General features: G+C 37.5%; 1 protein-coding gene across 1 annotated transcript in view; it reads right to left on the bottom strand.

Annotated features, from left to right (window-relative positions):
* Positions 1-3,056: 3,056 nt before the first annotated feature.
* The window catches only part of lama4 (laminin, alpha 4), a 45,493-nt gene continuing 29,488 nt past the window's right edge, over positions 3,057-19,061 (bottom strand). Inside the window, exons 22-40 of the mRNA XM_034005351.3 lie at positions 18,669-18,814; positions 17,593-17,755; positions 16,498-16,631; positions 15,940-16,114; positions 15,272-15,403; positions 14,955-15,097; positions 14,351-14,480; positions 13,435-13,572; positions 12,781-12,914; positions 12,109-12,267; positions 11,481-11,634; positions 10,806-10,999; positions 10,406-10,595; positions 9,238-9,393; positions 7,706-7,865; positions 7,261-7,391; positions 4,664-4,757; positions 4,192-4,311; positions 3,057-3,635 (exon numbers count right to left, since the gene is read on the bottom strand). Of these exons, the coding sequence (XP_033861242.3) occupies positions 3,490-3,635; positions 4,192-4,311; positions 4,664-4,757; positions 7,261-7,391; positions 7,706-7,865; positions 9,238-9,393; positions 10,406-10,595; positions 10,806-10,999; positions 11,481-11,634; positions 12,109-12,267; positions 12,781-12,914; positions 13,435-13,572; positions 14,351-14,480; positions 14,955-15,097; positions 15,272-15,403; positions 15,940-16,114; positions 16,498-16,631; positions 17,593-17,755; positions 18,669-18,814 (2,799 nt within the window). The 3' untranslated portion in view covers positions 3,057-3,489. The remainder of the gene's footprint in view (positions 3,636-4,191; positions 4,312-4,663; positions 4,758-7,260; positions 7,392-7,705; positions 7,866-9,237; positions 9,394-10,405; positions 10,596-10,805; positions 11,000-11,480; positions 11,635-12,108; positions 12,268-12,780; positions 12,915-13,434; positions 13,573-14,350; positions 14,481-14,954; positions 15,098-15,271; positions 15,404-15,939; positions 16,115-16,497; positions 16,632-17,592; positions 17,756-18,668; positions 18,815-19,061) is intronic.

Below are 19,061 nucleotides of genomic sequence, written 5' to 3'. Positions count from 1 at the left end.
TTCCCTGTTAGGGTTACCATATGACTCCATGTGCACTAGGGGAGACTGGGGACAGTTGTAAAAGGGTACGGTTGTAACACCTTGAATTTCTCCAATCAGAAGCAAGCTAGCGTGCCATCACTCACTCTGCACATGCTCAGTTCAGGTCTCTGTCTGCCTGTGGAAGAGGAGCTGTCTGCCAAAGCCCTGAGATTTTATCTAGAAAAATTGATTTTTGACCTAGTAGAGTACATTTATTCCCAAATTTTCTTCTTGTGATATATATCTGTGTTATCCAGTTTATGGATTATTATTTTTATTTGTTTATTTAGCAGATGCCTTTATACAAGCTGACTTACAGAGACTAGGGTGTGTGAACTATGCATCAGCTGCAGAGTCACTTACAATTATGTCCCACCCAAAAGACGGAGCACAAGGAGGTTAAGTGACTTGCTCAGGGTCACACAATGAGTCATTGGTTGAGGTGGGATTTGAACCGGGGACCTCCTGGTTACAAGCTCTTTACTTTAACCACTGGACCACACAGCCTCCTATCCAGGTTATTAGCATTCTCATCCCTGATCTCTTTACTTATAATTGACACAATTGATTGTTCTTAGTTTTATTGTTTCTTGCCCGAACATGAGGTTTAGTAATGGCCCCCCGGTTGGGGCCAGTTGTAACACGTGTTACAATTGACCCCATACACCATTAGATGAATTATATTTGGGCACATGAATCTTGCACTGAAGGAAACAAAATATTCATATATCACAATTGTGACTCGGAGTAGCATAGTCTTGCTTGATAAGGCTTATAATTTTTGGGGATGTTAAAAAGTTTTAAAAGTAGGACAACAACAAAAAAAATTGCCTTATGTGAACATTTTTATTTTTCAATAAAGATACTCAGTTTTTGAGTTAAATAAAAACAAACATATTTGCTTCACGTGAAAATTGATCTTATTCAGTAAAACCTTCAACTCTTGAGTTAAATGAAATGTGTTGTTATTTATTACAAGGCTGTGTGGTCCAGTGGTTAAAGTAAAGAGCTTGTAACCAGGAGGTCCCCGGTTCAAATCCCACCTCAGCCACTGACTCATTGTGTGACCCTGAGCAAGTCACTTAACCTCCTTCTGCTCCGTCTTTCGGGTGAGACGTAATTGTAAGTGACTCTGCAGCTGATGCATAGTTCACACACCCTAGTCTCTGTAAATCGCCTTGGATAAAGATGTCTGCTAAATAAATAAATACATAAAATACATACAACTGACCCTGGCCATGGGGTCAATTGTAACATTGGACACCTTATATTTCAAGTGCTCTTGCAGTATGTATATCACCTCTTAAAACAGGATCACTATGGGGGTTGATATAGGACATACAGTGGCTCTCAAAAGTATTCACCCCCCTTGGACTTTTCCACATTTTATTGTGTTACAACATGGAATCAGAATGGATTTAATTAGGAGTTTTTGCCACTGATCAACACAAAAAAAGTCCATAATGTCAAAGTGAAAAATAAAATCTACAAATTGTTCTAAATTAATTACAGATATAAAACAGAAAATAATTGATTGCATAAGTATTCAACCCCTTTACTATGACACACCTAAATAAGCTCTGGTGCAACCATTTGTCTTTAGAAGTCACATAATTAGTTGAAGGGAGTCCACCTATGTGCAATTAAGGTGTTTCATATGATTTCAGGTTAAAAACAAAAAGGTCAATGTCCTGGAGTGGCCCAGTCAAAGCCCGGACCTCAATCCAATTGAGAATATGTGGAAAGAGTTGACAATTGCTGTTCACCAAAGGACCCCATCCAACTTGACGGAGCTTGAGCAATTTTTCAAAGGAGAATGGGCAAAAATTGCAGTGTCCAGATGTGCAAAGCTGGTAGAGACTTATCCAAATAGACTCATGGCCGTAATTGCTGCCAAAGGTGCCTCTACCAAATATTGACTCAAGGGGGTGAATACTTTTGAGATCCACTGTATGTAAGTTGTTTGTATCAAAGTCTGGTCATACTAGCTCAAATCATCTGTGCATAATGGAGAGAAAGGTAAAAAATGTTACAACTGTCCCCGGTCTCCCCTACACTAGGACAGTTTGGGACAGTTAATCAATAATCATCTTACACAAGTGGACACACACATTATTGGTATAACGCACATCCACTGGGTCTCTGACAAACACATTTGAGTGAAAGTGGTTGTGATTATGACAAAAAAACGTACCTGCTTTGAACTTCCATTCGCTATATAGGCCTAGTTCTTAAATTAACACATGGTACTTTGAACTTGCATGCCCCCAGTTGAAGTATCACTGAGATCAGTGATAAAAACAGGATTGATTTTAAAGCCTTGGTTATCATTCCATTAATCCCTGTAGTCTGTTACACCTCAACAGTGTCAGTAAGGCATTCAAACATCTCTCTCAGCTAATACTTTAGTGATCAGTTGTATATTTTATTCACTCAGTGCTTAGTATTTGTTTTACCTTTTTGTCTTTTTGCCTTTGTGCTTTATTTAACCTCCTCGTTATTATGTGTGAGCACTATATTTATTTAGGACTGCATGTTAAGGGTTGGAAAATTGTGAAGTTCAGGCAGTGGGCCTTTTAAACATTTAAACATCTCCTTTGATAGAAGATACTTTCACACCTGTGGCATGCCCCACATAAGTGCATGTAAACTACTATTGTTAAACTTCACTGTGTAATAATAATAAAAAAAAACAATTACAAAGTAGCAAATACCTGTGAATGCATGAGTAACACAAACAGGTAATATTGAATTCTATTCATATTGCTGGAATGTTATTGAAAATGGTGTTTCCAGAGATACAGGTATGGCTGTAGGGCTGTAGAGACAATAGGTAGACCAATAGTAAAACTGATCTGTATTAAAATAAAAACTCATGAAACATATTTTTGTAGTTTTAAAGCTGAAAGTGCAATTAGTAAACTGCATTAGAAAACTTTTTTTTCTGCTTTCAAAGTAGTTTGGTTCCTACAGTACATACATTCTGTGTAATACAGGTGTAGATTGTGTCTGGATTCATTCAAAACACAAAAACATTGTCTAAATGTCACTTTATTTCCAATGAAAGAATTAGCTTGTTTTTGGCATAATACTGTTTGGCCTCCAATAAGAATACATGATAAGCCACATGATTTAGCCAGAACTCTTGTGTTCACAATGAGATTGGGAATCAGCACTTTTGTGATGGAACACAATAAAATAAATAAAAACGCAGGTTTTCAGTTGGCATGTTTCTGTTAATAGAGCCTGAAGGTGTACTGTATAGTGTTCCTCACAATTCCTCATAATGACAGCACAATCTACCTGGTGTGGTAGCTAAACAGAGCATGAAGAACACAAAAGGTAGTGACAATGCAATGTCATGCTTTTACTACATAAGACAGTGGATATACAATCAGATACATGTTGCGACTCTCTTGTGTTCTGCTTTGATCGTGCAGCTCTTTGCTTTGTAGATGTGGCAGGCTGCTAAGCTGCTGGGCAGGAGTTGACGCTGACAGCCCCACTGACCAGTGCTGCTTTACTGAAGCTCACTGGTGTCTCGTTGATAATGAGGTTTCTCATACAGCCAATGTAGGCTGTTCTGATAAGCATGCTCTGGGGGAGAAGAGATTCTGGAAATGAAAAATAATACAACATGATGAGCAATCGCAAATCAAACCCATGAATCCAATTCTGAAGTCATTATACAGGCTTTCACTACCGCTTTGATTTTAAAACTACTCCTCACTTATGATGCTGACCATGATCTGAGTTTGAGATCAGCTAATGGTCTTTTGGTATGAATCTGATGAAAAAAAGAAGCTTTATGGTGCCAGATCAAATTGAGTTTTACTTGGCGTGGCAACAGGGTAGATATTTTTAAGTGTTAACCAAGACTTAAGCATTGTTATTATGTTACTCTAGGTACAAAGCCCCCACGTGAAGGAAGCTACTTGGTATATAAATGAATATTAGTGATTACGTACGGTATACTGCATTCATTTTTTAAATACCCTAAATATGTGCTACTTTCCACTTGTGTACAACATGGTTATTTATTGTCAGATTCAGATTGGGTTAATGAAAAAAAGCTTGTGGAACAAATGATTAAGGTCAGAGTTCTTTTTTCACCTTGTATTTTGCTAATGTGTTTCCACAGTGCAACAGTCTACAGTTAATTCAGCTTACCTGGCACACCCCCAATAAAAACAGGAGCCTTGCTGTCCATTGCTCTGGTGTTCAGTGGTCCTACCACATGGGTAACCTCTGAATCAACATCCAGCTGCACTACATTGGCATCCCTGATAACTGGAGATGAGGAAACAAAAACAAAAAAGACAAATAAACACAATTGTAGGAGAAACAGAGAAAAGGAATAGGACAGTAAGTAATACAAACTATTGTAATATTATCTGGTGCATCTTTTATTTATCATTAATCATTTGGAGCAAAACACAATGACTATAACTCCAATAGAGGTAGACTGTTCTCAGAAAAATAAATATATATTTTAAATATATGAACTAAAACCTTCATTAGCTGCTATCTTGTCCTGCAACTATAACAACGCAAGAACGCCCACCACAGGAGGCCAGCGCTTGTATTCGCTTGCTTTCTCATGGGTTTTGTTGTGGGTTATAGTGGGAAATGTGTTCAATACCTGCAATTCTGTGCCATCTGCCATCACATAGACCCTGTTTTGGAGTGACTGAAGTGGCAAATTCTCTAATTCCATTGTGAACTTGAACAATCACCTGCAGGGGAGAAAGGATGGAAAAACATTTACAATGTAGTCTTTACAACACAAGTGTAATAGATTTCACTTTCAAAGGGGTACAATCTGTAAGCTATGGTAATACAGAGTGTATAGGTTTTTTTTTATAGTTTTTTTTTTTTTTTTTTGCAAAATAAAGATGTATAAAGATGACTATATAGACCAGGTTAATGTGCGGCATTAACAGCAGAATAATATATGTATATATATATATATAGATATATATATAGATATATATATAGAGATTATATATATATATATATATATATATATATATATATATATATATATTCAAGGTCAGGAAACAATTTAAAAAGATGAGATATACAAATGAACAAAAAAAAAGATTAACAGGATTTGATAAGAAATAAGAACAGATTATGCATTTTAGAAGTGTACTGTGATAAAAACTTAAGGAAGGGTCGTAAACCCCAGTGAAAATATTGTAACATTATGTTGAGGCACAGGTGAGCATAGTAAATCACAGTAAAGCAAATGGCATGAGAGTGGTATAAACATAGCAAACTGAGAAATGACTGGTAAATATATAGCTGTTTGTGGTTTATGTGCATGTTCAGGTATTCACTGACTAATATATATATATATATATATATATATATATATATATATATATATATATATCTTGCATTTATATAGTGATTTTATACAAAAGTATCGCAAAGCACTGTACAGTACATAGCAGAAAAAAGAACAAACCACAATACATTTGTATAGCATGTCACACATACAACTGCCAAGTCAGACCATTTAGGTAACATTATAGACATAATACAAAAGCAGCAATTTTAAAGTTACATTAAAACCCACAAGGATAAGAAAGTCATTTTATAAAACTGCATTTTTAGTGTGTTGCTTTTGTTGACCCTAGGAATAACCAGCAGCCCCGCATCCTGTGATCTCAGAGTGCGGTTTGGAAGATACGGGGTCAGTTACTCCTGCAAATAACTAGGTGCTAATCCATTCAGGGCCTTGTGAAGGTTAACAGCAAAATCTTAAAATCAATTCTATACTGCACAGGGAGCCAATGTAAAGAGGCCAAAACAGGGGTAATATGTTTAAATAATTGGTCTAAGTTGGGCTATATTTCTCAAATGGTAAAAATATACTTTAGTAACTTCCCTAATATGAGTCTCAATGATAGATCAGGATCAAAGATGACCCCCAAACTCTTAATTTCTAGTTTTGATGAGAGAGTGCAAGGGTTGAGCTCATGTAATCCCACATTTCCTTTTAGTTGGCTCTGTGAGCCCACTAGCATAACCTCTGTTTTATGGGAATTCAACATTAGAAAATTCAGTGACATCCAATGCTAGATGTCTGTAAGGCAAGTAACTAACCCAGTCAGAAGAAAATTCCTGGTTTTAGGGACAAATATAGCTGGGTATCATCAGCATAGCAATGGAAGTTCACGTTGTGTCTGCGGATAATGTCACCTAATGGTAGCATATTTAATGAAAACAGCAAAGGACCTAGAATGGAGCAATGTGGAACACCACAGACAACTTCCGATAATGCCAACTTTACCTCCCCAACTGAGACGAACTGAAACCTATCAGAAAGGTAAGATTTGAACCAGGATAGGACAAGGCCAAAAAAGTCCTACTTTTTGCTTTCAAGACAATTCAGTCGGATGGAATGGTCTACAGTATCAAAGGCAGCACTTCGATCAAGAAGAATTAATACTGATGGAAAGCCAGAGTCAGAGTTTATCAGCAGATTGTTCACAACTCTGAAAAGGGCCGTCTTGGTGCTATGTGCAGCATGAAAACCAGACTGAAACTTCTCGAATATACCATTAAGGCTAAGACATTTTTGTAAGGGAACTATACCGGAGGAAAGTGAACTATTTATAATTTTTAAAATGAAGGTATTTAATAGTTTTTGCAGGAATAGAATCAAGAGAGCATGTAGTAGCTCTCATATGCTGAACTAGCTCTGTCAGTTCCTGTAAGGTAATCAGAGAAAAGGCCCTCACAGTAGCCTTAATAGGTCTAGTTGGTAAAATTGTGCTGGAGTCCTCCTTACGAGAAGGTGTCTGTGGAATCTCATTTCTGATGTCTAGTATTTTATTTTTAAAGAAATGTAAGAAGTCATTGCAGCTGTGAGAGGAGCAAATGTCAAGGGTAGGACTATTAGGGGAAAGATTAATTAATTTATCTAGAATAGCAAAAATAAATCTAGAATTATTTTTATTTGTTTAAATTAAATTAGAATAATACGATGATCCAGCTAACGCCAGAACCTTCCTATATTTAACCAGGTGGCCCTTCCATGTAATGTAATGAACATGCAATTTAGATCAATGTCAACATAAAGATTAAAATCACCCAATAAAATAATCCTATCATATTTGACTATCAATATAGATAGCAGATCCCCAAATTCAGTCAGAAATAGCGGGTTTGACTTAGGTGGTCGATAAATAATTACACTATGAATAGGTAATGGACTGTACTATGTACCTGCCCGTGGTTTATGTGCATGTTCAGGTATTCACCACCCGAGGTGTAAACGTGCAGCAGAAGTCCTGAGCTGGCTCGGGGGCGCACCTCAAACACCAGCTCGAACTTCAAGCCCAGGTTAAAGGCATCATCTGCAAAAAATTGGCGCCATCATTTTTTAATTTGATTAGAATTACAAACAATGTGCTAACAAGCAAATCATAGGACCTATACATGAAGCATGTTTTAATATATATATTTTTAATACATCCATATATACCTTAAATTCCCTTGTTCAAAACTTGTATTTATTTGTATTAGCTGAACTTTGGGGATCCTACAATCTAATGTATGCAAAGAACAGTTATGTTGAAGATACTGTGTTGAGATTATACACTTCACCTATCTGCTGAAAACATTTATGCAGATATTTGTGCTGCGGACATATCGCGGAACTCTACATTACCCAGAAGTACATATCCTCCCTCAGCTGAGAAGTACGTTCCAGACTCTGTGGGCCCATTGAAGCATCGTGTGACCCCAAATGTATGGGAGACTGAAGAGAGCCACTGGCCGTTCAGCTGGAAGCTCTTTACACAGCCGGTAAAACTGTGTATGGAATTGATCTGAAAGCAGAAATGCAGAACATTATTAGACAGTGTTGAACAGAAGGGCGTGGAGTACTGGTAAATTCAGAGGTAAAACTAAGCTTTTATTGTTACTAAATCCACCTATTCCCCATTTTAACACCTTACCTGTATTATTTTCCTTTATTATGATTATTTATTTATGTAGTACATTTTATTCTGATTATCCACCCCTCCCTACTTTTCACAACTCAGTGTATATGAGGGACCAGATATCTAATATAGAAAACAGAGATGCATTGAAATCTGTACTTTTATATTGTACTGTATCATAAAGTTGTTAGAAAGCACTTTGTGGCAATTTAACAAAATGTTTTATCTCTGCACTTTGATGTAACATTTGTTTACTTATACTGATCCATAATGCTACAGTAGTACAGTAGTCTCTGAGTATTGGAACACCTCCTGAGAGAACACTTGGCCTAAGGTAATACCCTTGTGGTGAAACAGATTTTTCCCCATTGTAAATGCTCTGGCTAAAGGAACAGGAACTTCGCTTAAAAGAACACCTTTTTGGCACCTATAGCGATTTGTTCACAATGGATACAGTACTGTTGAAATCTGATAACTCATCATCATCAAACTTAAATTAAAATGGTTTATTCAGTCTTTTCAAAAGCGATTTGTTATTGCGAGAGTGTCTTGAGGCACACTGATTGGTTTATTAAATCTTTTCAGAACCGCCATCATATCATTGACTCGTTTTGTATTCTGCTTTCCATGAGTGCACCTTATTGCTACAAAATGGCATGTAAACAAACGGCAAAATGCACCGCTGTTTCTCTTCCTACAAAAAGTTGGAAATTATCTGAGCACTTGAAAAAAACCTGAATCAGACACAAGTCGTTGAGCAAGTTGGTGTTTCCCATTCTGGTGAGTTGCTTCACCATTCTGTTAAATAATGTGCATGTCTTGTATATTGCTGCTGCATTTTTTAACGTGTGTAGGGGTAATATTAGTTTATCTGTTACTTTATTATTATAGTTTATTAACACACACTTGCCTATTGCTTTTCTCTTAGTTATTCAGTTCATTTCATATGTTGATTCACATGCGTCATGACAAGTAATACATATGTATTTATTTATTTATTTATTTGTATATTCAAATTGCGTCTGGTGGCTAACTCCGTCTTAGAGAACACTTCTGCTATAAGAACACTTAGTTTGCTTCCCGAGGGGTGTTCTCTTAGCTGGAGACTACTGTAATATAGGAAATATATAATTATTTTTTGCTATCCCATAACTGTTTTTTTTATTAAAAGTTTCCTTATATTAATTCTTCTAGATTCACCGACTTGCTATTGAGAAAGCGTTCACACTAATCTATGGATGCGCGTTTCTGATGTTACCTGTATGTTTTTATGAGCTTTCCCAGGTGGCACACCTCCCACATAGAAGACGCCACTAACATGCCAAGGAGCACCAGCCTCCGAGACAGTGTCCTCCAGCACTCGAAGCCCATCAATTATTAAACGCCCCTCATTCTTTTCACGGGTAAATACGACCTGCAAACAAAGCAGGAGTAAGGGGTTATCGAATACCTTTGATTCTGATATCACTGCCACCTGGGGTTTTAATATTGTTTTAAAGGGAATGTACATGTTATTAAGAAATATAAAATACAGCTTAACTAATGTTTTCTTGTATTCAACACCCTGTTTTAAAACTCAGAAGTTCATCAAGTAAAATCCATGTTTGTTTCTACAGGTGGTCTGTTATGATTCTGTTAAGGTTTCTTCAAGGTAAAACACTGGTTTTATACTGTAGTTCCCTGGTGGTATTTTCAAAACTCTACTGTAATAAAAAGCAGGGTAAATTATTTAATGTGTACTGTAAAAATGTGTTTACTATAGAGGCTGTTGAAGCATATCAGCAACAGCGATTCAATACAATTATACAGTCTAAATTTCTAAAATACAGGTCATACAAACATGTAATAACACAGTAATACCTGGGTAATAACTCAAGTGTTGTGGTTTTACATAGTAACCACTGGTGGAATTATTGTGTAGTAACATGAAACTGACCTGTGCCATTGTTACCGTCAGTGTTGTGTGATGCACTGCCATTATGGGTTCTGTCCCCTAACTGTGAAATGAGATGGGACTCAAAGCTCTATAACCACAAATGCAGATCAGCCTGGCATGTTTGCTGTGTGTGGGGTTGGTGGTTTGCGCCCAGACTCTGCCCTGTTACACCAGGTTGGTACCATGTAATTACATCATGTTGCAAAATGTATTTTCAAAAGGCCATTTCCATAGCATTACACAGTACTTACCATATAAGGATATCTACATCATCAGATGGAAGGAAACACAGATGGATCACATTAGTTTACAGTAAAATAAGCTATGTCTTAGTAGGTGCTTATCTTGGCGAGAGCTGAGTCCAATATCAGCATGAAGTTTTAACACCTACTCTCATGTAATGGAAATCATGACAGTTACATTGGCAATTACAATGTAGTCATGTAGTTATAGCTTGTAGTCTAAAGTACAACTGTTTTTGTTTACTTACATTGTGCCATGAACCATCATTATATTTCTCCTGGCTTTTGATTTTTAGCTTATGGTTCCCAACATTGAACATGTAAACTAGTCTGCCATTAGCAAGGAATAGTGCCATGAAATTGTCTTCCTCTTCATTTGACACGTAAAAGATGAGGCCATGGGTGGACTGAGTCCTCAAACTGAGGGAGAAGTGGGACCTACAGTGCAATGCAAAAAGCAGAAATAAAATCAGAAAACAAAAATGTATTTCACTTATGATGAAGTGTCAACGGTATGTCACAGTATTGGTGCACTACAGTAAACAAGCACATATACAACAGCATGACACATTTAAAAAGATAGAAAACGCTATTTCAAACAATAAAGAATCAAACGAAAAAAACATCATTTAAATACAGTAAACTAACCTTTCCTTGAAAAAGGCAGGAATGCTGCCATACTCCAGCCGGCTGTTTGCTGTCCCTCCAAACTGATATGCATGCTGTGTAGCTCTGGGTCTGGCTGACAGATAGCAGTGTGCCTCTTCCTTTCCTCTCAGCTCCTCAGGGTTATCCTTTAGAGAGTCAGGAACCTCTGGGGTGCTTAATCTATCTCTGCCCACCTTTGCAAAAATGAAATGGTATTCACATAAAACAGTGTAAAGTTTGTGAAAAGATCCTCGCCTATACCATAATATACCTAAGCAATGGTCTATAAACAGCTCAGTCCAATGATGTGCAAGCATTTTAAACTTACTATAAATAACCTTAAAAACAACTTGGCATGGCTGTGAAATATCAGTTATCTTATTTATACAATGTTGTTTTCTTGTTGTTTAGATTCACTTTGTAATAAATACATTAGTGAGAAATACCACAGAGAACAGATGGGGTAGTTCTTACATACAATAAGGTCAAAGTGTTGCAGGGGAACAAGTTAATGGTAACACTCTGGTGTGCAAGCTATACTTAGAGATATATTTATTGTGCTTTGACCTTTACTACCACTCTGTCTTTCATTACTTTGAAAGGGGACATTGCTTGCCTGGTGCTACAATTGTACATCACTAAGGAATCTTAATGAGTGTTTTTTTTGGTTCTCACCTTACTGGTGCGTCCTCTCTTGGGTTTCGAGGAGTTTCTGTCAGGTTTAGCATACAATGCAGCAGGAGGTTTCTCCATGGGACAGCCATGCAGCAAAGCCTGGACCTTCTCAGTGTACCTCTGAAAATCTTCCACCTCCATGTCTCTGTCAGGCCTGTGGCACACACAGCAGTACACAGTCTGTGCTGGTCTTTTACAATGCAATCAGTTCTCACTGTTGGCCTGTTCTAATGATACAGAGCCTTCCATTGCGATAAAATGACATTGTGTGATTTTAAAATTGCTAAATTAAACCCATACTATATTGATTCCTGATCAATGCTTGTCAAGAGCACTCTGGAAGGTAAAATACAAGCAAAGTACAGAGAGAGAGAGAGAGAGAGAAAAAAGAGAGAGAGAGAGAGAGAGAGAGAGAGAGAGAGAGAGAGAGAGAGAGAGAGAGAGAGAGAGAGAGAGAGAGAGAGAGAGAGAGAGAGAGAGAGAGAGAGAGAGAGAGATGTTAAAAAAGGCACAAAGATCAACCCACAGACTGCTAGAAAATATACTGTGGATGTGGAAAAGTAGGAAATAGCCTCACATAAGATATGGACCTCTATAGAAAAGGTTTTGCCCTTGAAAGATCACGTACCTGCTTAAGAATGCATTACTGATGCATCCTGTGAAGTTCAAGTACTGGCCACTAGGTGACCCTCCAAAGTAGAACTTGCTGGGTGCAGAAGCTTGTTGCTGTGTGCTACGTTGGTGACTTTTGCTTTGCCTGTCTTTGTCATCGACAATCAGCTGATACCTAAAGGTCAACATCCCAAAGACCCACACATTAACACAATGTTAAAGCAACTCAGATATATGACAAACTACTACATATGTCGCTACATTGTGTATAAGTAGAGTTTCTCATTGTGCAGTTTGAGAGAGAGCTGCAAAATAAATCTATGCACTTCTTGCTGCTTATACTGACATCTGTGCAAGATGCTATGAAACAAAAGAAAATGTAAATCACTACCATTTACATTCCTTCTGTGCACAGGATGACATGTGTAAATAGGACAAGACATACAAATCCTGTGAATGATCTTTATATTGTTTTTTTAATTTACAGTACATGCATGATGGTACTATTCAAATTCAGTAGAAAGCATTATTAATGCTGATACCAGTAATTGCATCAGATATCTTCTTCTGGGTTGTTTAAAGAAAAGGAAACACTTCAGCCAATAAGAAATCTACAACTGTGTATTCCCTTAATTCAAATAACTGCAGAATAATATGCAACAGAGGGTCAAAATTCAGCATGCTTTACCTCTGTGGAGTGACCGATGCAACGAGGAAATGAGTTTGTCCATCGTTATAATGGTTCTTTTCTGACCGAACTTTGGTTCCCTTAGTATTGAGGACGACTGTTCCATTTTCCAGAGAGATGGCAATTTCATCAGACTAATAGAAAATCCAGGGTTAGCTCTTATAGTTTTGTATAGACCATGAAATATCACAGATATCATAACTAACGTATTATTCTTGTTTATATTCACTTTGCACAGCATTTTCTGTTTCAGTCATCACATCCTGGGGACTTTTTAGAACTGAGGGAAAGGGAGTGTTACAGGGGGACAGGTTAATGGTTACAATCAGGGTTGGGCTCCATTCTTTCTTTCAATTCCAATTCCAATTCCCATTCCCTTTTAATCAATTCCAACTCCAATTCCAATTCCTTCAAATGCAATTCCTTGGCATTGGAATTGATTAAAAGGGAATGGACATTGGAGCTGAGAATTGATTTTAAGAAGGAAATGGAATTGAATAAAAGGAATTGACCCCAACACTGGTTACAATCTGGTGTATCAGCTGTACACTGAAGCCACAGGAATGCTTTACATTTCTGAGTTTGAAAAAGTCACCACGATGTAATGTCTGATATGATATACAGTAAAACACATTTGCTGAAAGGCAGGCGTACCCCCTCGGTGTAGTAGAAAAGCAACCCAGAAGACTGTATTGTTCGGAAATCGAAGCCTCCTTCAAACATCTGGAAGGCAGAGATTTTCTGGCTTGAAGCAACAAAACTTTCACCGTTAAAATAGGCTTCACGGGACATCTGGGCAGAAACACAAGAAAAGAAGATGACTGGCTTAAACAAATGTCCAGTTTGCATGTATAAACATCAAAGTCCCTTTTGCATTGCTTTGCATAGCCTTTGGAAACAGTGACTATGTTTAATAATGTTTCCATATGTGTTCAGATTGGAAAACATAGAAGGAACATAAACAGCGTGTAAAACAAGGGTCCAATGGATCCTGTGGCTTGGAATCAGCTACAGTTACATATTTAGATGAGATAGGAGCTCAGATCATGGATCATTGTCTGGATGAGATCGTGCTACTGTATTGTAAGTGTTAATTTTAATGTGTTATTTTAAACTAACATGATCATAGAGAGTTGGTCCTGAAGGCCTGTAATTAGCAGGGCAGATCAGGCTATATAGACAGCAAAGAGATCATTTTTGTATTCAGTATATGAAGATTACTGTGCATAAAGGGTGAAGTCAGTTGGCTACTTTGCAGTGCTGCTGCGAAACATCATTCACCACTGAGCAATGGAACTTGGGCTGTACTGTGGTTTTGCATTAGCTACGAAATATTGGCACTATTTACCTCAAAGATGAATTTCATAATGCAGCATTTTCATAGGGACATATGACCCTTCTTGGTGGATTGCATTGGTTTATAGATATATATTATAATTTACAATATAATGTATCACCTTTATATAAAGCACTTTATTTACACTAGAAATGTTTCCCTAATTACAGTACATCAAGCAACTACCTAAATCCACACAGCAGGTGGTCTTCTTAGAGCAGTGGCTGTACTTACAAGTGATTCTTCTGGGCACCCAGAGCTGATTCCAATGGTCCCAGCCTCCTCCAGCAAGTTGAAGTCCTTCTTTTGGTACTGGAAGCCTTTGAGGCAGCCTCTCAGCCCAGCAAGGGTCGCTAGTTCAGGGCTGGAAGAACAAGAGATGCATTTACTTTGGCCTGGATTTTCCCTTATGGAGTTCAAAATTTATGTTAAACTTCCTAGTTTAAGCAGCATGCATAAGGACTGTATGAAACAGACGTAATCACCGAAAAAGTGATTATAACATCATTTTTTTACATTAAATAAAGTGGAAAATAATGACCAAAGGGTTTATAACAAGTATGTCATACATTCCATGCCCATGCTGCAAATACAAAATGAGTGCTATCAGTATAATGACAATTATTATGAGCTACAATCACTTTGTGATGGCAGATTGACACATGCCTTCATACTGTATACCCCAGATTCAGATACTTCTGCTAAAGAATGTTCTTTGCAAGATTCGTTACAATTGGAAGTGGTTCTCTAGATTATGTAAACATGTGATATTTGAAAGGCTAGCTCCACTATATCCTCCTCGCCAGGGATATGCATGGTGTATATTGTGAAGTCATACCGGGAGTGCAAGATTTCAGAGGGCGCTCCTCCAATATAGATGTCAGAGAAGGGCATGGACTTTTTCTCATTTTCCACAGACTTCACATGGCCCCTGTCCACCACCAGGATGATCTTCTTTGAGTTATGATAAATGACTGAAATCTGAAATGCACAGAAACATGATATACAGTATATATATAAATTATTCCATTAGCAGGCACCTGCTAAGCTGCTAAATTTAAACAACAACAAACTAAGATAGGTTTGTCTTCTTAACGTTAGTTTCTTAAAACCTTGAACATTAAACCATCAAGTAACCATATATATGTACTGTACCTCATGGTATCTGGCATCATTAATCTGGATTTTCTTTAAATTGTCTTCAAGAACAACAGGGCCATTGGTGAATCCAAAGTCATAGACTATGCGCAGGAGGCCCTTTTGCATTTCCAGGGTGAAGAAATTGCTCTGCAAAAACCACAACCAATTAGAACTGTACTCCTTTACAGTGAGGGTAAGAGGAAGAAGAACCACTTTGTTTGTAGGGATACTGTACGTGAATTAAACATTTTAACAAACACGAAACAATGGACAAATTAGCCATAAGGAAATGAAGCCAGAAGGAAATCTTGCTCCATTAATCTTGCTTAATTTGAGTATACAATAATGTTATTTTCATACATCAGTATTGGAATATAACAGAATGTAATTCACTGCATTACCTGCATGCTATTGTTATTAATCACTATTGGGAAGTTACTGAACTGCTATGCAATTGAACTAATAGAACTAGGGAGAGCTGCAATTCAGAGCATGTTCAGTTTATTTTATTCACAGTAGCAGTGTAGGTTTGGAGAATAGGACTTGCAAACTCTCCGATTTAAAGACGCAAAATGCCTGTTTATTAATGATACTTTTAAATCCAGCAGGGGAAGATGCATATCTTAATGTATGTAATGGATTTAAAAAGGAGATTGTGTATCTAGTTTTGCAGTGGTACTTACACCATTGACCATCAGTAGGAGAAGCGCATCGTCCATCACACTCCGCACTCCTAAGTCGAATCGTGTCAAAATCTTGCCAAACTTTTCTCTCTTCTCAATGTTACGCACAAGAGCATAGCCTGTGCCATCAAAGAAGTAGTTTGCTGCCCGGCTCTGGGTGAAAGCCAGCTTGTACCTACAAAAAGAGTTTGGAAAATGAAATAGTAATGCAATGTAGTAATAATAATAATAATAATAATAATAATAATAATAATAATAATATCTGTATTTGACTCACTAGTCGTTTTGATCAAATTTGTAGAGAAAGCTATAAATAAAAATAAATCTTTAAATCAACTATCTATTAAGCATTTAAAAACAAATAAGAAAACATTAGACTGCCTTTTGTAAATGAAATATAGCAATATAAAACAATTACACATAAATACAGTATGCAGTACCTGGGACAGGGGGGTGATGCTGCGGTGTTGATCTATTTAATAAATACAGTATGCAGTACCTGGGACAGGGGGGTGATGCTGCGGTGTTGATCTATTTAATAAATACAGTATGCAGTACCTGGGACAGGGGGGCGATGCTGCGGTGTCGATCTTATACTTGTTCTTGAAGTTGTACAGGCTCATAACGTCTTTGTTCAGAGCTGCCAGTTCGATGCAGCCAATAAAGGGGGACAAGTTCAGGCTGGCTGGGAGCTGGGGAACAGAAAAACGAGGCAAATCAGTTTCATTGTATAATGTGGCAGAGGTGATGTGAGGGAACGTTTCGACTTTTTGAAAGGCCAGACAGACTAAAAGTTAACTAAATGGTGTCATCAGCGCCTGTCCACTCATTCATTTTGCCAATGTAATAATCAGTGCATGCTTCTCGAGCTACAGTGCATGACAACCATGTAATTTGTTTGGATAATAATGATGCTGTTAAAACTGTAGTGTATCACTCACTTCAAATGTAGATTTTAATTCATTTTTTGTAGTCTGACTCTTGTTGATATGTTGCTAGTAATTCATCCTTTTAGAGTTACATTACAGTAGCTTTCCCTTGGTGCCATCATCACTATGTAACAGAAGATACTGTAGTGCACGTGAATACGGTTTCAGACATTTACTTCAGATTCCTGTAAGTGCTGTTCTTAAAAAATACTGAATTCACTTCCAATTACAAAGCATATTGCTTTTCATTAGTACAAAATAAAAAATGAACAAATACACCTTTAGTACAGATAAGACTTGTTCCCGACACCCTGGAAACAGTCCCTGTATATAGGGTGGTTTTTATTGGGAAACTCCACATTTCAAATTGCAGCTTCATTGGAGCAGTGTTTTAAAATATACACTGCATTGCAGTTCTGGGTTTTTCTCCAGACGCATTGACACTGAAGTAACTGTAACACAAGATCGATTTAGATTTGTGTGTCATTTTTATTGTAAAAATATTTACTGCTTGGTGAATTGTTCAACAAATACATTCCAGTATTGTACCTTTTGGAGAGGCATGTATGCATGAAGTAGACATGGAGGTCTAATTTAAGTGGTAATATTTAGATTCACCTTTCCTTGGATCAATTCAATTCACCCAATTTTCTATTACTGTTGAGCTGGCCTTGAAGGCCTGACACACTCATGCAAACAGGCAACACCCTATCCTCTCACATACCCTGAAGTCTGGAGGAACACCACCAACAAAGAAGACAGTGTTATCAGGGTCTAGGTCAAACAGCGATTCAGTGCCCGGGGCCTCCCCTTTCTGGATGAATTTCTGCTCTGCTGTGCTACCAGGACTTGGAACGGTTAGGAATACTTTGCCATGCCTCCCAAGCCTGCAAAGAAACATATAATAATTCATTTACTTGTTTAAAGGGCATCTATTAATAAGTGTCACAGACGTGGGTGGTGACGTCAGGTTCAGGAAACAGTACAAAACAAAGGGAGGTGCGGGCAAAAACGGTGCTGCTGCTGTGAGTATATTTATTAAATAATAAATCAAACAGTTTATACAAAACACAAAAATAAAGGGCACACTGGCCAAAGTAAAAATAAATACTAAAAAAAAATTGTATTATAAAAACTGTCTGGTAGCATTCACTCTTACTTCCTTAACTCTCTCTAATACTCTCCGTTTGTCTGAGCCTGGAGTGGGTATTTTATACTGTGGCTGAAGCCTCAATTACCCATAAGACAATTACCTTATTAAGGCTCCAGCCACATTCCCAAGGGCTTTATTGGGATGGGGATTCAACCCCATCCACGCCAGCTACACTTTACGAGACCGGGTTTCAAACAATAAACAATAATGTCAGACAGCTTTCGTCTGCCCACATACAAATACAATACATCATAATGATGAAAATAACAATACAACAAAAATAATAATAATACATAAATGATAAAAGGGGCGGGCCACACAAAGCAACATTTTTTCTTATGTTTTTTTCCCTTAAATCTGTAAATTATAAACCATGAAGATTGTCTCAGCTAATCAGATCACTATCCAACAAGTCGATGCCCTTTTAAAGCTAACAGGACTTAAGAATCTTGAAACAGCAACGCAGTTTTCAAGCAGCCTAAGCGATCCGGCCCATGCACAAAAACATTTGGTTTAAAATAGCATTAATATCCTCCGCAGCAGTCATCTCTTATGGATTGGGATACCTAACTGTCGCGACAGTCAATTCTCTAGCAGGTCATGACCGCTGCGTTGGACATTAATGCTAAGTATTTAATTGACATTACCTTTCAGTTTTGATGAGGTTGAACTGGGGTGGCCAGGTGCTGATAGGCTTGGAGCTCAAAGGTATCTCAACATCTCCACCTCCCAGATTGTAAACATACACCAGGTTGTCATTCTTGATAGCAAGGCCCATATAATCTTTCCTTCCCTAAAACAGTCAGAAAGGGTTAGTAATACTTCTATTACTAACAATGAATGTTTTTAGGTTTTAGGTTCATGCTATTGTTGACAGTGGCATTGAAAATTAAGTGGACAATATCTGTAAGGGAACTTGACTGAGGGAATCATAGATTATAGCTGTGTACCAATTACAAAGACACCATGTAAAAGTGTGTTATTTCTATAACAGGTCAAGGTAATACTTACCAACACATTTAGCATGTAGAGTTTGTATA

Source organism: Acipenser ruthenus, chromosome 5, assembly GCF_902713425.1.
Source record: "Acipenser ruthenus chromosome 5, fAciRut3.2 maternal haplotype, whole genome shotgun sequence".
Lineage (NCBI taxonomy): Eukaryota > Metazoa > Chordata > Actinopteri > Acipenseriformes > Acipenseridae > Acipenser > Acipenser ruthenus.
The sequence above is the reverse complement of the archived record's forward strand: the minus strand, read 5'-3'. Positions and strand labels throughout refer to the sequence as shown.